The sequence below is a fragment of the Juglans regia genome, chromosome 5 (assembly GCF_001411555.2).
Source record: "Juglans regia cultivar Chandler chromosome 5, Walnut 2.0, whole genome shotgun sequence".
NCBI classification, from domain to species: Eukaryota; Viridiplantae; Streptophyta; class Magnoliopsida; order Fagales; family Juglandaceae; genus Juglans; species Juglans regia.
In genome coordinates, this window is record NC_049905.1 from 1,053,763 (window position 1) to 1,073,199 (window position 19,437).

Here is a 19,437-nt window from a genome sequence, read left to right on the forward strand (position 1 = left end):
TTCTTTAAAAAAAATTATAAAATTACCGAAAATAAAATTTATACAATTACAATTTTTTATGGCGGACGTGTCCCCCCATCTGATAACTGCTCAATATAAGTAGGCTAGCTTAGCTCCACAGAGAAATATCTCACGCTGCGACACTCTCAAAGTCAATTTCCATGAGGCTGTACGCACTCGTCTGGGCCTCAATCGCCGTTGTCTTGGCCGTCGTATTTAGAGCATGGTGGATACCGTCGCCGTCATCTCCGGTTGCAGACTTGGTGTTGACGAATGCGGTGATATTCACGAGCGATGACTCTCTCCCTTTTGCCGACTCCATGGCGGTTCGAAACGGCAGGATTCTTCGCATTGGCAACTATTCCTTCGTTAAGGTCCTCCATTGTCAGCGTCATATAACTATTGGTCAAGCACATGTGAAGATGTAAATGCATGTTCATGTCTTGTGTTTTGAAGAAGCTAGAAGCACTTTGAAATTAGTTTATTCTTGATTTTGGAGAACTTAGTGATGATAATTTATATGTTCACGTTTTTTAAAATAAGACGGTTAGATAATATGATTGAGGTGGAGATTGTGTTTGAAAGAGTAGAAAAGGTGTATGTTATATGTTCACATTTTTTTTTTAAATTAAGCTTTATCTAATCAATTAGTTAGTTTTCACAAACAGATCACTACTATTCCACTAATATTCACAAACTAGTTAGTTTATCTAATCAATTAGTTAGTTTTCCATAAAAAAAAACTCAAAAATTAAAAGAATTTCATATAAACTTAAAAAAAAATCTCACTTATTTTTTTCAAGAATTTTCTAACTTCTTGAGATTTTTGTGAACCATTTGTTTGTGTTTGATGAGATATAGGGGTGGCCCATGCTGGGCAGTCTCCCAGTCTCTTTTTTGTTTTTCATTTTGGTGCACAGCTTATTATGCTATCTACTTATTTATATTGATGTAACCGTTAGTTGTCTCATAAAATCGATTCCTAGATTGGTACTTGTAGGTTATACGAGTATCTAGTCTCATCACTAATTATATCAATACAGGAAGTGGCAGGATATGGGACTAAACACTTGCATCTCGGAGGAAAAGTTGTGGTTCCTGGATTTGTAGATTCCCATGTGCACTTGATTTTTGGTGGACTTCAGGTTTAGCAGAAGCCTCAACCTCTGAATTGATTCTGCTCCCAATTTATATGCTATATTTGTCCTTTCCCCCCTAACATTTCTGTGATGAATGGACCAAGAAGAGATTTTCTATAATTAGAGTTTGTATTACTTCCAATGAATCTGAGTTTTCAGCTAGAGAACTAATTATAGGATGAATACCACTTTTGCTAAATCAAAATTATCTTTAGATTATATGCTAAAACCATTTTTATTTTGATAGTTGTGTGTATGGGAATGCGCACATGTGTGTGAATAAGCCAGATTGTTGATGTATCTATCGTTCATGTGACTAGGTGTGTGTTTGATAGACTTGGTTTATAGTTAAAATACTGTCAGGCACTCCATATTTTGCATTAGCAGACAACTCTAGCTTTAAGTTTAAACTCCTAATGGACAATAATATATGCCTTGCCTCTATAACCAATCAATACCATTGCCACTACTACTAAGTTACACACAAACATCTTTTTTTTTTTTTTTTTTTTGGTATAGTTAAGTTACACACAAACATCTATGGGACTTTAATTTATTATATCCTTCCTGAGGGCATTAGGAAGCAGAATTTCTGTCATGTCTTTTAACTTAAAGAGATGTTATTAGATCAGAAATAGAAGTCTCAAAAGATGACTTTTTTTCCTCTATTTTTTTTTTTTCTTCCCCTGCCCCCATTGGTATTTGGGCTGCTACTTATAAAATTTTCTGCCATGTTTATCCCAAGATTTTAGTTTCTTTTGTGATATGATCTTTATTTCTACAAATGGGATCCAAATCTTTATGTTAAGCTGAAATTTCATGAGTAAAAAACAGATCATGCGGGTGGACCTGCGGGGTGTAAATCAGCAAGATGAGTTTGTGAGAAGGGTCAAGGAAGCAGCGATGAGTAATATTCCCCATCCTTAAGATTTCTGGAATTTTGACTAATGAGTATATAGTATTATGACATAAGCATGTAATTTTATTAGATTTTCTAACTAGTGATGATTGAAGAGGGTTGTTGATTAATTTATTTTTCTTATGCCTTTTCAAGCTCATGCAGCTTTTCCAAATGTTAATGCTTGACCAAAAATTTCAGATGCAAAAGAAGGTTCTTGGATTTTGGGCGGTGGATGGAATAATGATCTATGGGGAGGAGAGTTTCCAGTGGCGTCTTGGGTCGATCATATTACACCTTACAATCCTGTAAGCAGTGACTTCATTTGTTTTGGCATCTAGGCTAAAAACTAACCACCAGAGTGATGTGGACCTACTTAAAGTATCTTTATACACAGGTTTGGTTGTCAAGGATGGATGGTCATATGGGCTTGGCTAATTCAGTGGCACTAAAGTTGTCTGGAATTAGTAATCTATCAGAAGATCCTGAAGGTGGAACTATTATGAGAACTGCAAGTGGAGGTAATATCAGATATCATTCAATTGAGTAGAGATGCTTCTGACCTGCTCAAAGCTTCTGGTTTATTGAACTGGCATGTTGGCTATAACCTCAAGTTTTCTCTTACATATCAAGTTTTAAGTCTCTTGAAGCTCCCTTATTTTGTTTCCTTCCTTTAATGTTTTAATCTAGACTGCTACTTATGCCACTCAAATAATTATGGTAATTGAATAAATGGCCAACCCCTGATGTTGTGCACCAATTAGTGTTGCATGTTCCTTTACCACTAAATTCTCCCTTGTTTGATTTCTTCTGCTTCACTACACTCAAATCTTATATGTGCCATGCAACTAATAAGGATAAAGGTCTTACTTATAAAAAAAAACTAATAAGGATAGAGGTCTTATAAATGCAATGTGTCGACTTATGGCTTAATGATGTATGTTACTTCAGTCGATCTCAAGATTTTTACATGTTTAAATACGTTGATACTGCTACAATAAATAACTTGTGTTGTGTATTTAATTGTCATACAGAGCCTACTGGATTGCTGATTGATTCTGCTAGCGAACTTCTCCTACCTTGGATTCCCAAGGTCTCTGTAAATGAAAGGAGGGAAGCTTTCCGTAGAGCAAGCAATCTTGCCTTGATGAGGGGTGTGACAACAGTTGTTGATTTTGGGAGATATTTGCCTGGGGTGTCACCGGAGCTTTCTTGGGAAGATTTTGCAGGTCTCAGTTAGAATCTCTTGGACTCATACGATAAAAATGGAGTCAAAGTCAAAATTACCAAAATTTTTATAGAATGTCATGCAATTTTTAAATAGCTTTATTTTGAATAATCGTTAAAAAAAATACCATGAAATGAAGCATTCAATAGATTAAGATCCATAAATTGATAAATTGGAGTCAGAGAAAATAAAGTGATAATAAAAAGAACCATAAAAAAAAATATTAAAATCCATGGGACAACCAAATGCTCCCTTTAATCGATTGATGAATTTAATTTAGTCATGACAAGATAATTATGTGTTAGAATATAGGGGTAATATTGTACTTTTCTTTTTTAAGTAGTAATATAGAAACCAGCCAGTCTCTGCAGTTTTTTCTCATTCTCTTTTCTCAATGTATGGTTCCAGAATTTGTAAGCTGGTCTAATTCTATATTTTAACAATTAATATTCCAGGGATGTTTTCATATGCAATAGTATATCATGATGATAATACCTTTTAACTGTCACGTGCTTTTTCCTTTTTTATAACTCTTACAGATGTATATCAATGGGCTGATGCTACTGGGAAGATGATGATCAGGGTTTGCTTATTTTTCCCATTGGAAACATGGACACGTCTTCTTGTATGACTTTCGTATCATTGCTGGTTGGAAGAAGTGGTTCATTACTTAATAATAGTTTCCAACGTTTTGCGTGCATGGCTGACAAACTGGTATAATGTGCTCTTTATACAAATGAGCTAGAAAACAGGCATCAGGAACAGTTTCAAAACGCAAATATACTTTTCCCCTCTGGTTTAGCTCTGTTTATGCCAATGTCATTAGCATACATGGTTGTGGATTAATCAAGTTCAAAACTTTGGACTCTATTTCAAATTATTGTGGGCGACAGTGATTTCCAAGAGGTGTCAAAGTGGCTCTTCTGCCAAAAGATTCACCCTATCTGATGTTATGAGGGAAAAACTTTTATTATGTTTTAGCATTATATTTATTTTCTAATGGTTCATGTGCTGTGTGTGTGCTTTCATTTTTCCATTAATTCTACCGTGGATGTTGTGGTGTTGCTGCTTTGGTTATTAAAAGTTAGAAAATTCTATTTTGTTACTTGATCAGTTGGATCTAGTGAAAGAAAATATTATTGTTTTGTTGTTCACAAGAAACATGATCCTTAAAAAATTATAAAAAAAAAAGGCAACATGATCCTTGTGAGATTTTTCCTCCTTTATCTTCCTAATGTAATTGTTACTTCAAAATTTTTATTTGTACTGTTTCTCACTAAGTTTTCTAATTCCCACTTAGGATCTAATTGGAAAAATGGGCCGCGTCATAAGCCAGTGGATTTACTTGGGTGGTGTAAAGGCTTTTGCTGATGGGTCTTTAGGTTCTAATAGCGCACTGTTTTATGAGGTGAGAACAGAAATGTGTTGGCATTCATAGACTTTTATTTATTGCAAGTCCATTTATGATTTCCACTTCCATGTGTACTTGGACACGCCTTTTGTGTTGATTAATAAAAAGTTTTATCACATATAAAAAAGTGAATTTACTTCCATATGTTTTGTATTAATTTGGGAAGGGGGCTCTTGAAAATCCTGAGCTTGGGAGACAGAACTTAAGGGATATTGAGCATGGCTTGTAGCTTTTAGTTATCTTAGCTAGTTGTCCTGGATATCAAACTAAAATGAATGTTGGGCATGGCTTGTTACTGACCAGACAAGCTAAGTTAGGTGACTTTAAGCCACTTCATCTGTATCAGTTACGAATTTTATATGAATTGATTTTTTTGTCGCTTATACACTAAGTTATTTATCTAAGATGTGCTCTTCTATGGTGTAGCCGTATGTTGATGAGCCTCACAATTATGGCCTGCAAGTGACAGCAATCGAAACTCTTTTCAACATGACTCTATCATCAGATAAATCAGGCCTACAGGTCTTTCCTTGTCTTGCAAAAACCACCATATATGTATTTGTAGTAATTGGCTTTACCTTCAGTTTCTTTCAGGTTGCTATTCATGCTATAGGTGATAGGGCAAACGACTTGATCCTGGATATGCATGAGTTAGTCGTTTCTACAAATGGAATGAGGGATCGAAGATTTAGGGTAAATTTTATGGCTTAAGACAAGAGAATTATCAACAATTTCAAATATGTTTTGTTGCAAATACTAAAATGAAGTTCCTTTTGACAATTATTTTTTTCCACAACTGAAATAATACTTTCAGATTGAGCATGCCCAGCATTTGGCACCTGGGGCTACAGCTCGATTTGGTCGACTAGGGATTGTTGCTTCAGTACAGGTCTCTTGTTTCAACTGTCATTTAGGCTCTCTTGTTTATTTCTTATTACTGCGAGTGCTTGCTATTTTTTGTTTGGGTTAAAATTTCTGGATTAAGGTGCACATTTAGCAACGTTCTGTATATCTTGGTGAGTTTAGTTATTGGAATGTGTAGTTCCTTCTTTTAGTTGCTCTTGTGCTGAAATTTGGTTTTATCAGATATGCAGACAGTTCAAAGTGCATGCAAGTATCTTACAAGTCTTTAGAGGGCAAAATATAGAAAACAGAAAGAAACAAGAAGCTTCCTTTGATTTTAAAGGCTTATCATTGTCCCAAAATTTAGTCGTTGCCAGATATTGTGTCATGCCGCTTTATAGTATGATATCTGTACCTTTGTTATATTTTCAGTCTTACATTCCTGGATGGAATCATCTCAAGTAGATCAATTCCTCTCTGCCAATTTTCCACACTTCACTGTGGCTTTTTGCTGCTCAAATCAGAACTGTTCGACATAATAGATCACCTCTTGACCATATTACTGATATCCTACAATATTCTTTTCCACTTCTAATGAATTTGATTTAATGATTGCAAATTTTGAACAGCCAGACCACTTGTTAGTTGATGCCAATTCTGCTACAAGAAAACTTGGTATAGACAGGGCTCAAAAGGGATCTTATCTGTTTCGGTCACTTTTAGCCAGCAATGTGCAGTTGGCATTTGGTTCTGACTGGCCTGTAAGTATTATGACGCCCATTCAAATTAATGGATATTATGCTTACGGTACTCTAAATTTTTTCTTAAATTACATAGTAATAAGTGAATTACTCCCTAAATAATTAGGTCAGTGCCGTTGTTTCAGGTTGTAGATATTAATCCTTTAGGTGGGGTCAGAACAGCTATGAAGAGAATACCTCCTGCTTGGAATGATGCTTGGATTCCATCAGAGTGCCTTACACTGAATGATGCATTAAAGGCGTAAGCAATATTGAAATATCTGATCCTTCGAATATTTTCAGCTTCTTCATGATATACAATACTTGTTTGTTGATGTGTGTTTTGTCGTTTTAGTTTAGTTTTTTTTCTTCCCAGCTGATCAGTGTCCTTTTTCACATATTTCAAAGAGAGTACATGAGACTTGCATGCCCCCGCCTTATATCTAGCATTACTAATCATGTTTTGACATGAAAATCTTACGCTATTACGGTGTGGCAGGTACACAATTTCAGCTGCTCGTGCATGCTTTCTTGACAAGGAGTTGGGATCTTTATCTCCTGGGAAACTCGCAGATTTTGTCATACTATCTACTGGTTCGTGGGATGACTTCGCAGCAGAAGGATCTGCATCTGTTGAGGCAACGTATGTTGCTGGGCTACAGGCGTATCCTTAGGTTGGAAAAGGACCGATTCATTGCTTTCCGGCCACTTCTAGTCCACATGAATCGCCGAAAAGGTACACTCCGGTTGTCGATTTTCAAGATACAACAAGAATTGACGCCTAGTTTTTTTCCGGAGACACGCACCTCATCTTGTATCTTCAATTGTAATATTAATATGAACTTGCTTGACTAGAAAAAAGAGTAAACTCTATATGTCTAGCAAAAACACAACTCCTGGACACAAAGAATACCAGACTATATTACTTAAGGTTCAAAGATGTTGAAAGGTGATCTTCTCATGAAGTCCAAACTCCTTATCCTTAGAACTTCAAACTCGAGAGTTATTAATTAACAATGAAGAAACCCTATGAAAGTGGCCCATCAGTGAAGCACACCACCTTCACCTTCTCAGGTAGGGCTCAACCCTAAATATTAGACATTCCTAGTACTTAAATGCACCCCAAAACAAATAATTTCCAACTCTACATCTATAAGAGTCACCGAACCTAAACATTCAGCACTTGTCTGGTGGTCTCTCACAGCCTACGAGGTTAGATTGTGGGAACAATAAATACAACTATAAATACAGCAACAGAATCAAATACATGGTAATAGTCTCACAGCTTGGTCCTAATTTGATCAGAGTTGTTTCCTGTAAAACTGGTAAACCTGAGTTAAGGTACTTAAAAAAAAGATCAATTTTATTTTATTTTTTTATTATTTCTTCGAAAAACTTATCAAATAATTTTTCCTTCATCTTTTTATTATAAGTTGTTAGTAAAACCATATCAACACCAACAATTTTTATAAAAATATGTCATGTCGTTTATACATAAACAAAAATAAAAATGTCAAAAAACATTTGAACAATAACAAATAATAAATTTTGAAAATAAATAAAATATTTTTAAAAGAATTAAAGAGAGAGAGAGGCTACCACTCCCCACCTACACCGCAATGCAAGGGGCGGTGCAGGGTCCACTACCACCCCCTCCCTCCAAGGAGGTAGTAGGGGGTTGTCCAAGCTAAGCTAAATTATAAGAATTATTTTACCTATCAATTAAAAAAAATAGTACAAGTTAAAAGCAATGCAATTAATATTAGGGTAATAATAAGTACTTAATCATCGGCCCCAAATATGTTAAAAATAAAATATAAAACCAAACCCATTTAGATGCCTACCCTAGGCTATATCCTTATTCCTATGGACATGTAGACGGACTATTGGGACACTAACCTTAAACTGGAGAATTTTTTATTTTTTATTTTTGGAAGTATCCTATCCAATACAGTCAGAAAAGAAGTTAAAAACCATTTTTTCCTAGTCCAATTTAAATGAGAATAACACTATTACATCCTAAAAGAAGAAAACCCCACAACCTTAAATGATCAAACATGGGGAAGGAATATCGGAAAAATGTTATTTTGTCTATTCAATTTGTTCTCTTATTTTGATATTTCATGTATTTTTTATTTTTTATTTTTTTTTACTTAATAGTTAAGGAAATGACTATTAATGTATTGATATTTTTTTATATTTTTTTAAAAATGTTTTAAAATAATAAAAAAATACAAATAAAAAATACAAATGTCAATTTAACCTAACGGTCACTTAGATCGGTACTACTCAAGCAGCAGAATAGTACTGTTCATGCATGCTGATGCTATATTCTTCGAACGCCAATCCAAAAGTATCCTATCCTATTCAGCCACAAAAAGAAGTTAAAAGAACCATTTTTTCTTGGTTGAATTTAAATGAGAATAACACTATTACCTCCCAAGAAAAAACCCACAACCATAGATGATCAAACATGGAAAGGCATCAATGCATGCTATCTTCTATGAACGCCAGCCCAGAAGTATATATCCTATACAACCGGAAAAAGAGTTAAAGAACCCTCAAACGTGGGCGGCATCAATGCATGCTATCTTCTTCCAACGCCACCAACCCCAAATAAACCTTCCAACATAATATTAATGTTTTTTAATGACAGTAAAAGATCATGTTTTCATAATATATGACTAAATTTGCAAAAATGTCAACTAAACTTAATAATATTGCTGCCAGTAAGGTTGTTTTGGCGCGAAGGTCAACATCAATCCAGTTGGCTAAAGTGTTTAACTGGTTCAATGAGATGCATAGGGCAGCTATAGCCTATAGGGCAAGGCAATGCTAGTGTATAATAATACAATATATATGATGCTACATCCACCGAGAGTGGCCACCAAATGTGTATTTTTTTAAAAAAATAAAAAAAATTAAATATTTTTTAAACTAATTAAACATTTTAGAAAAAAGAAAAAATAACACAAACTCATTAATTAAGTTAAAAAAAAAATCGGGGACCACTCTCGGTGACCACTATTGATGGGAGTAGCATTATTCTATACAATATATAGGGCCTGATCATGCACGAAAACTTAATGACTCATAATGGTTTGTTGGTTGGTAATGTTAATTATAAAATTATGAATATAAGTTTTTAAATAAGTAATGATTTCCCATGAAATTTTAAACTTAAATATTGACATTACATGACTTCATTATGTTAAGTAAATCTACTTATATTGAGAATGAATTTGGCCCACATAAAGGAGGGAAGGTATTAAGAATATAAATAATTTAATTTTTTTACTTTTATCAATTTAACTTTTTTATTACAAAAATAAATAAAAAAATATCTTACACCGTTTGGTGTACGAAATCACTTGCAATAAGATTTTTTGATAAGAAAATCTTTTCACAATATTTTGCTCACTGACTGAGAAAAAAAAAATTGAAAAACAAATATATGAAGAAGGACATGATACTACGTTGGTCTATTCATACTCATTAACCAATACTAGAGTTATCAAAATACCGTAGTAAAGTCTCACATTTACTAGAAACAATAATTCAAATTAATAAATTACTGATTAATTAATAAATTACTGAGAACCTTTGGCTGAAAGAAATTAGCTGGAAGATTGCGTAACTGTAATCTGATCTAAAAAATAGTGTAAAAAAATAAATAGTTATATACAATTTTAAGATATTCAAATTTCGTACAATCTCTTTAAAAAAATTAGAATACATTAAGAAAATTTTATTTTTTCTCGTGTTTGAAATTTTTTATAAAGAATGCGTTAAACTTATACACTCTTAATCTATATAAATTATTTTTCAAAAACACGTATTAACATAAACTAGAAGCACCCTGCAGACATGAAATAACGAGTTAAACCGCAGCTATTTTCAGTATTACCATAGAACCCGGGCCATCATCATTCTTCTACCAAGCCAAGCCATGCTTCAAGTTTCTATACTTGCAGCAGTTCATGGTAAAAAAATAATGATTTCTATAGTTGTTCTTATATTATTTTGTTTTGAAAAGGTTGAAACTTCGGTGGAACAGTGTAGTACTCCTAGCAGCTTTGAAAAGAAAAGAGAGTAGTACTCCTAGCAGTTGCAGCAGCCTCACCATCAAAGCCTCTATAATAATTCCCCTCTCTCTCTCTCTCTCTCTCTCTCTCTGCATTAGGTACTTCGGTTTCTCAAAGATAAATACATCAAGAGCACTCGCATCTCAGATCACATTCTGATTCCTAATTGGAAACAAATCTTCTTTAGCTTTGAAGTCCCATCCTCCCCCACTTTCCTTTTGGTGTTCGTTTGAAAAATTCGGATCAAGTATTTTCAGTCACATTCACCAAAAATATAATTTGTCTATCACTACCACTTTGCATATGGCCATGTTGGGCCTCGGAGACCTTGTTCTTATTGCTCCAACCACTTCCACGCAACAACAAAACCAATACATATCCGCTGATCACCACTCTAATCTTTCTATACCTTCCTCAGCCGCCCTTGGTTTAGGCTTCGGTATTTTCCCGCTTTTAACTACCACTCCCTGCATCACAGCCCCAAATTCGAATAACCCCAATTATTGGAGTCTAGAGAAAGGCCAAGAACTGAGTTTCTCAAACAACTTCGTAAATGGTTGTTCTGAGCTAATGGTAACGAGTATTGAGAGTGGTATGAGGGTTTGCAGGGACTGTGGGAACAAGGCTAAGAAGGATTGTAGTTATAGGATGTGTAGGACTTGCTGTAAGAGCCGTGGTTATGATTGTGCTACACACGTGAGGAGCACTTGGGTACCGGCAGCTCGGCGGCGAGAGCGGGGGGTGTCGATGGTGGGCGGTGACGAGGGTGATGGTTCTTCTGGGTCGTCTTCTGGAGTTAAAAGGCCAAGAATTGAGGTGTTACCTCCTGCTATTACCATATCTCATGCTTCAACATGTAATCCTACCACTCAAAGGAGTACTGGTATTAGCTCTAGCCACCAAGGTTCTCTCTCTCTCTCTCTCTCCCTCTCTCCCTCCCTCCCTCTGGTTGTTACAAAGCTCTGTGGTGATGGAATGCTGCAAATAACTTGGGTTTTAAGAGTTATAGATTTTGAGTCTGAAAATGATTGTATAATGAAATTGAGAGACAACTGATTTGGTTTTATTGAACAAAAAGTTGCAAGCTTTAAACAAAAGACTTGGTTTTGTTGAACTATAGATTTAGAGTTTCTCTCTTTCTCAATGATCCGCGTTTCTTGGTGGCTGATTTAGGGAATTGAGGCATTTGACTAACTTGGGTTTTGTTAAACCACAGATGCAAGTTTTAAGCATTCCTTACCGCGCCAAGTCCACGCAAAGGCGGTATTCAGGTGTCACAGAGTAGTCACTGCAGTTGGTAAAGGTGAAGCGGAATGTGTCTACCAGGCTACAGTGAGTATAAGCGGCCATCTGTTCAAAGGGTTTCTCTATGATCAAGGTGTTGAAGATAAAAACTCCTTCGCATGTATTTCACAAATGCAATTGGAAAGTAGTATTGGAGGAAGGAATGGGAAGTCTTCTTCAATTGTGTCTCCATCAAATGCGCGTCCAGGTTCTGCCAACTGAAGATTGCTCGGTAGTAAGGCCTCAGACACCCGATAACCAAGTTGTTTTTGTTGTCTTGGCCCAAAATCAGTCTTAATATGTTGCAATTGTATTATATTAGGACTGATAATCCATTCTTTTCACAAAATGTCGCTACTTTATGTTATAGAGGCACATTTTCAGAGTTCTATATCATTGTATTGCATGAGTATCATTTTATACACACGGCAATGGAATATTTCTATTACAAATATAAAATAATAAAGAGAATAAGTTCTCTTCTAGAATATACTAATGTGATTCTGGTGAAATATTCACAACAGAATGGTCCATGCTAATATGCCCCCTCGAGTCCAATGGGATGTCACCAATAATGAGACTCGAACGAAAACTGGAGAACTTGTTCGAAACTAGTGGCTTTGTAAATACATAAGTAATCTGATCATTTAAGCTACAAAATGAGACATTCAGGATCTTAGCAACAACTCTATCTCTTACAAAATGGTAGTCAATGTCCATGTATTTGGCTCTTGAGTGGTAGAAGTAGCCTCAATATTGTCACACCACAAGATAAGAGGCTTGGGTAAGAAAATTCCTAACTCACGAAGCATGGTTTGGAGCCAAATTAATTCAGCAGCTGTGGAGACAAGAGCTTTATATTCAGCTTATATGCTTGATTTGGCCACTATCTTTTATTTCTTAGAACTCCATGATATAAGATGATTACCTAAGAACACACAGAAACCACCAGTCGATCGTCTGTCATTTGGGTAGCCAGCCCAATCTGCATCCAAATAAGTTTGAAGAGTAAAAGATGATGAGAATTTAAAGACCAAACCATAATTGATTGTGGACTTAAGATACCATAGAATCCTTTTAACAGCAGACCAATGGGAGAGTTTAGGACAGTGCATAAATTGACATACTTTATTCACTACAAAAAGTCAGGTCTTGTAAAGGATAAATATTTTAACCCACCAACAATACTCCTGAAGAGTGTATTGTCTTCAAATGAAGGAGAATCAAACTAAGAAAGTTTGAGTGAAGCTACCATTAGAGAGGTCATTGGTTTGGCATGTAACATATTGCTTTGAGTTAGCAAATATTTGATATATTTGCGTTGAGACAAAAATAATCCAGATTCGGAATAGTCAATTTCAAGACCAAGAAAATAGGACAAACAACCAAGATCTTTAACAGGAAAAGCCATGCCCAAATCATGGATAAAAGTATCAATAGCCCTCGACTTTTAGGAAGTTATAATCATGTTATCAACATAAATCAGAACAAACATATGCAGATCACCACTATACAGAATAAATAGAGAGGGATCTGATTGTGAAGCGGAAAAGCCATACCCATGCAACCAAAAGGTTAATTGAGCAAACCAGGCCCTCAGTGCTTGTTTGAGGCCATAGATGGCCTTGTGCAATTTGCACACATAATTTGGAACTTTCGAATCAATAAACTCTTGTGGTTGTTGCATATAAACAGTGTCAGATAATTCTCCATGCAATAATGCATTTTAGATATCCAATGGGTGTAGAGGCCAGCCAGAACTAACAGCAATAGAAATAACCAATTGAATAGTGGATGGTTTTACTATAGGACTAAACGTCCCATTGTAGTCAAGGCCAGGTTGTTGGTGATAGCTCTTGGCTACCAACTTGGCTCTTTTACACTCAAAGGATCCATCAAAGTGCAATTTTGTACGATATACCCAACGACAACCAAGTATATTAAAAGAGAGATGATGGGGTATTAAACTCCATGTGTTATTCTGAAGGAGAGTAGTGTGCTCTTTGCTCATGGCCTCACGCCACTCAAGAAACTTTGAGGCAATCGAGAAACTTGAAGGCTCATCTGTAACAGTGCTTGTGGTGAAGAGGCAGTGCTGCTATGGATAGGGAATAGTGCCATCTATAGAAACTCAAGGCCGAGATGAATGAGTCTGACTACGAGTTATGATGGGAGATCGTGGAGGACAAAGAAGAGTTCGAGAAGGAATGGATTGATGCGTGATAGAGGGTGGGGGTCTGGGAGAAGAGATGGGAGCGGGAGCTCAAGAACTTTCAGAAGAAGAGGGATTAGGGTTAGACTGATCTGAGAGGGTAGGGCTAGATGAGATTAAAGGATGGATTGGACCTGGGCCTGGGCCGAGTATTAAGGGAGAAAATAAAGGAAGATGGGCCGTTTGAGATGAAGCATGTATGGAGGTGTTATTGGGCTTTGGTTTGTGAAAAGGAAATGAGGCCTCATTAAAGAGGACATCTCTTGAGATGTAGAGCCAATTGGACTGTAAGTCCAGACATTTATAACCCTTGTGGATTGGGCTGTAGCCCAAAAACAGTCAAGAGATGGACCAAGGAAGAAGCTTGTGTTTATTGTAGGATCTTAGGTTGGGCCAATATTCACAACAAAAAACTTTGAGAAAAATTGTAATCGGGTTCACAATTGTAGACAAGAGAATAGGGCTGTACAGAAACCGACAACACCGGCCGCCACCAACGCGAACCGACAGGTCGCGTCAGGAACCGGTGGAGAACCGGTCGGCGTGCGGTAGAAATTTCAAGAAACCGATGTTCAGCGGTTCGGTCTCGGTTTGAAGCTGGACCGGACCACTGAACCGACCGATATAATAAAATCCTTTTTTTTTTAATATACCCTTATCAAAACGGCGTCGTTCCACTTAAGTTTAAGTTGAACGGCGCCGTTTTAGTTAATAAGTACTGCAACTGATACTGGAAACGACGTCGTTTGGCATTAAACCAAACGTCATCGTTTTATTAAGGACGTAAGAAAAAAATAATAAGTCTGAAACGACGCCGTTCCACTTAAACTTAAGTGAAACGACGTCGTTTCGTTAACAGTATTCTTCTTCTTCCCCGATCTTCTTCTTCCCGAACTCTTCATAGTAACCCTCTCTCTCTCTCTCTTCTGTAACTCTCTCTCTCTCTCCTATGCATCTCTCCCTCTCTCATTCTCTCTCATAATTATCTCACTAAAACCGCCAAAGAACCGACGCCGACCGAGAACCGGCAGAGAACTGCCTCGATCGGTGTCCTCCTCGCCATCGACCGGTTACGGTCGGCACCTCATCCATTTTTCCAGACGTCGGTCGGCGTCGGTTTTGCCCAAAAACCGCGCCGACGACGTCGGTTTTCACCCCTACAAGAGAAGAAGGCAATTTATTTTTTATAATTTTGGAAGGAAGGAGATTAATTAAATAGACAATGATTTCAAAAGCTTCGGTCCAAAATTTGTTGGGAAGAGATGCATGGGCTAGAGGGCAAGCCCAATTTAGACAATGTATCAATGCTTGCATTCAACAATTCTGTTTTGTTGATGTGTATGGGGACACAAAAATTTGTGAGTAATACCAAGGTTGTGACATAAAGGAGAAAGAGGTGTAAATTCTTCTCCTCCATTAGTTTGAAGAGTAATCAATTTGGTATTAAACAGACACTCAATATATGGTAAAAAAGTAGATAAATTGAGAACACATCAAATTTAAGCTTTAATAGAAAAACCAGAGAGAATTGAGTGAAATGATCCACAAATGATATATAATATCTATAGCCATTTCTGGAAATTACAGGGGCTAGGACCTAAAGATCTGCACTAACTAACTCTAAAGGCTTTGTATATATGGCCCGACTAGAAATGAAGGCAATGGTTGACTATTGTCCAAAGAGCACTCTGAACATATAAAGGAAGCTTTATTTGAAGAAAAACTCAAACAGTTGTCATGCAGTATTTGTGAGACAGTGGCAAGAGACAGGTGACCCAATCGACGATGCCACTGAGAGAAAAATGTATGTTCACCGAGATGTGCAGACAGCAACGATGAGATAGGATTAGAGGAAGGAAACACGTAAAGTCCATTACATGTTGGTCCTGTGAGGAGGATGTTCTTGGTCCGATTGTCCTTTACAGAGAAATGGGTAGAGTGAAATTCAAAAAAGCATGAACTGTCATTACAGAATTGAAGTACTGAAACAAGATTTTTGGTGATGTTTGGTACATGAAGTAAATTATGTAAAAAAATGAAGAGTTTGAGGAGAGAGTAGAGTCATCAAGATGTTGAATAGATAGGCATGCTCCATCTCCAACGTGAATTGCCTCACTACCATTGTACTGTTCAGATGATAAATTCAAGTTACTCAGGTTGTTGGTGATATAGTGAGTAACAACTGAGTTAGGATAACAAGAGGTGTCGGTAAAGGAGTTAGGAGTGGTATAGTTGGCTGAGAAGGATCTGGGTGCATCATTTTGGTATAAATGATCAAAACGGTACCAACACTGGAGAGTAACATGCCCAGATTTATTGCATACTTAGCATGTGGGTCGAGGGCTACCATGTGTTTGTTGAAAAGTTCCTAAGAAAGTGTGAGTGTATCTGCCACCATGGCCATTAGATCAACCTCTGCTTCGGCCTTGTCTGCCACCACGAGAAAAAGTTCTTACGCATTGATCTCTTCCTCCACTAGCACTGTAATTAACAGAGGGTTCAAAAATATTTTTGGAAGAGTGAGTTATACGGCTCTCATGTATAAGCAGTAGCTGATAGAGTTCATGGGAAGAAAGTGATTCGAATCTAGTAGTAACAGAGGTCGCAAAGGACTCATTGGCTGAACCTAAGCCAGTAAGCAAATAGGTAACAAATTCCTTGTCTAGGAAAGGGTTCCCAGTAGCAACTAATATATCAGCAAGTGACTTAACCTTCCCAAAGTAATCAAAGATAGATTGATCACTATGGGAAAGGTTAGTAATCCGAAATTCCTTGGCTTGTGAATGAGAGGCAAACATGGAGGCTAGAGAAAGCCACAATTCTCTTGCTGTAATAGCAGAGAGCACATGTCCAATAACCGATTCGGAAAGAGATGAAAAGAGGACACTAAGAACTAGTTGATTAGTTCGTGTCCAAGAGAGAAAATCCAGATTTGTTTTTGGTGGACTATCGAAAACAACAGGTAGAAATTGAGGAGGATATGGCAGTGTGCCATCAACATAACAATAGAGATCTTGTTCTCTAAGGTATGCTGAGATTTGAACTTTCCACAGAAGAAAATTATATGTTGTTAGCTTGATAGTAACAGCATGGGAGAAGGAGGAAATAATGGAGGGATTTGGTTGAGAAAGGGAAGGAGACGTGTGCGTAGCCATGGATCAAGGAGACTGCTAGTCGAGCAGCTCTGATACCATGTTAGAGAGGCACATTTCTAGAATTCTATATCATTGTATTGCATGAGTAAGTATCATTTTATACACACGACAAGAGAATCTTTCTGTTACCAATAGAAAATAATAAAAAGAATACGTCCTCTTCTAGAATATACTAATGTGACTCTGGTGAAATATTCACAACAGAATGGTCTAAGCTAATATTTTATGTGAGGAGAGAAAAAAAAAAAAAAAAAAGTCAATACAAGCTCAGCCACCGGGCCTAGCCCACCTGGATTAGGAGTTAGGGGACAAGAAGAGTCAAGAGGTAATGGGGGGTGTGGGGCTGTCAGGAGGTAATGTGAGTGTCAGGGGGTGTCAGGACGTAAGGTAGGTGCAGGGGCCTATCAAGGGGGCGTAGTCAGACACAAATGCTATGCCTTACCTGCAGGGGGCGCACGCGAGAAAAGGCAATCAGATAAATAGAGGGGGAGGTTCTTCTTCTTCCTCAACAGTCATCTCCTTCAACATCAGAATAGGGGAGCTCCATCGAAGGCCTCTTCTCCGGTAGATTTATATTCAGCATCACCATTGTACAATGAAATATGAGAGACCATGAGAGACTGTAAACAAAAATATTATAATAGATTTCTCCTCCCCAAACTCCAGTGAATGTAGGCCTGGTGCCGAACCATGCAAATCTTGGTGTCATCTCTCTTCACTTTTTCTACACTTATTTTTCATTCACCGCCATGAACGTATGCATCTCTGCCATACAACCGCCCTGGAACACTACCCGGGGCTCCAAACAACACCGAACGAGGCCCAAGTCGCCCTAGTGGGCTGGGAATGACTATTTCTCCCCTTCTGACCTATTGAGCAATTTTTACCGCATCAACACTTTAGTCCTTCATTGTTGAGACAAAAATCACGTGACTTCACATAACAACTATAATCTGTTTTTCATATGACAGGTGATGGATGAGATCCGCATGTGTAGGCTTTGGCTTTTTGGAAAAGTTGAAAACATCAAAAGTGGGTATTCTAAATTGTCTTCTACATACAGGAGAGACTCTTCGACTCTTACACAAGAACATGACATGTTATATTGGGATTTCATGGTGACTGCCTGTATAGTTTTCCAATGAAAAATTTGTCCTAAATGCTTCATTCAATGTAAAATTTTTCATTTCTTGGCAACGAGGCAAATTAAAAGTTATTACAATTCTCAAAGTTAATTCGAGTGAAAATGATCTTTCAAAGTTAAATGCTATCATTTTCATAATTCCTTCCATTTATTTGAAAAGATCCAAATCAATGAAAATTGGAGCTTGAGTTTACCCTTGATTCAACATGTTGAAGAGGTGGGACGGTGAGGGACGCATGGAAATTTTTTGGGACAGCAATGGAGGATGTGCAGCGGCAATGGAGGATATGCAACATCAACAACATCGAAATGTATTGTTCAAGGTGTTGTACGAGTAAAGATGTAGGTGAGACAAAGGAAATTGAGAAAAAATGGGAAAGATGCTGTCGACGTAAGTGCAAGTAAATTTTGTGGTGTGTGTGACAAAGAAAACGAAGAGAGGAGTTTGGGGCCAAGCTATTTAGTTATGGGTGGATACAAAAAGATGAAAATAGGTTAGGTAGCAACATTATGATTTTATATGAAGCAAGAAAATAATAGTTTTTAATTTATGACTAGAGACAAGTTCTACATCGTTTGATTACGCAGTTTAGATGAGATATTTTATTTAAAGTTGAATAAAATGAGCAACACTACATCCACCGAATATATGTCCCAAATGTATGTACCGAAAACTACATTTTATCTTTTTTTTATCTTTTTTTTCATGGATTTTTTAATCATCATAAACATTTTAAAAAAAAATAAAAAATTCACAACATCATTAAAAAATACTTCCTTAATCACTAAGTAAAAAAATAAAAAATAAATAAAAAAATGTGTTTCGGGATACATTTTCAGGACACTTTCAGGACCTTTAGCATTTTTGGAATAAAATATTATTATAATATTATTTTTTAATATTAATTTTGTTTTGAAATTTGAAAAAGTTGAATTGTTTATTATATTTTGTGTGAGAGTTTGAAAAAATTGTAATAATGAGATGAGATGAGATAAGATTATTTGATTTTGTGTAACCAAACCAGCCCAGATGAAAATCATTTCTATTTGACTTTGCCTCTTCCAATAAAGGGTAAATCATATGATGATATTAGGCAAATTGGAATAAAAGTGTTGGTTGCCAGAGCCAACGAGAATGCTATGTCATGTAGTTACCTCAATAATTGACCACAAAATTTACACGCCAATGTTATGCCATTTGATTTAAAGACACTTTTACCCGGAAAACACTGGGGGGGTCTATTTGTTTCCTGCATGCTCTTTGGTAGTTGGACACGGATTATGACAGTCTTGGACAT

General features: G+C 36.6%; 2 protein-coding genes across 4 annotated transcripts; both read left to right on the forward strand.

Annotated features, from left to right (window-relative positions):
• Positions 1 to 113: 113 nt before the first annotated feature.
• LOC108989056 (protein LONG AFTER FAR-RED 3) lies at positions 114 to 7,207 on the forward strand. Of its 3 annotated transcripts, none has more exons than XM_018962526.2 (14): positions 114 to 374; positions 1,044 to 1,145; positions 1,974 to 2,046; positions 2,239 to 2,345; positions 2,435 to 2,558; positions 3,072 to 3,266; positions 3,805 to 3,890; positions 4,566 to 4,673; positions 5,103 to 5,198; positions 5,271 to 5,369; positions 5,491 to 5,565; positions 6,149 to 6,280; positions 6,406 to 6,521; positions 6,759 to 7,207. In XM_018962526.2, exons 1-14 carry the CDS (start codon positions 162 to 164, stop codon positions 6,931 to 6,933), a joined length of 1,701 nt encoding a protein of 566 aa, XP_018818071.1. In that variant the 5' UTR covers positions 114 to 161; the 3' UTR covers positions 6,934 to 7,207. The 3 variants fall into 3 exon arrangements, with proteins under 3 accessions (XP_018818071.1, XP_018818061.1, XP_035546247.1); XM_035690354.1 differs by having other exon boundaries at positions 314 to 424; XM_018962516.2 differs by having other exon boundaries at positions 5,103 to 5,369.
• A 3,240-nt stretch (positions 7,208 to 10,447) lies between these two features.
• On the forward strand, positions 10,448 to 12,094 carry LOC108987720 (protein LATERAL ROOT PRIMORDIUM 1-like). Its single transcript, XM_018960699.2, has 2 exons — positions 10,448 to 11,248; positions 11,561 to 12,094. The coding sequence occupies exons 1-2, from the start codon at positions 10,648 to 10,650 to the stop codon at positions 11,848 to 11,850; spliced, it is 891 nt and encodes a 296-aa protein (XP_018816244.1). The 5' UTR covers positions 10,448 to 10,647; the 3' UTR covers positions 11,851 to 12,094.
• The last annotated feature ends 7,343 nt before the right edge of the window (positions 12,095 to 19,437 follow it).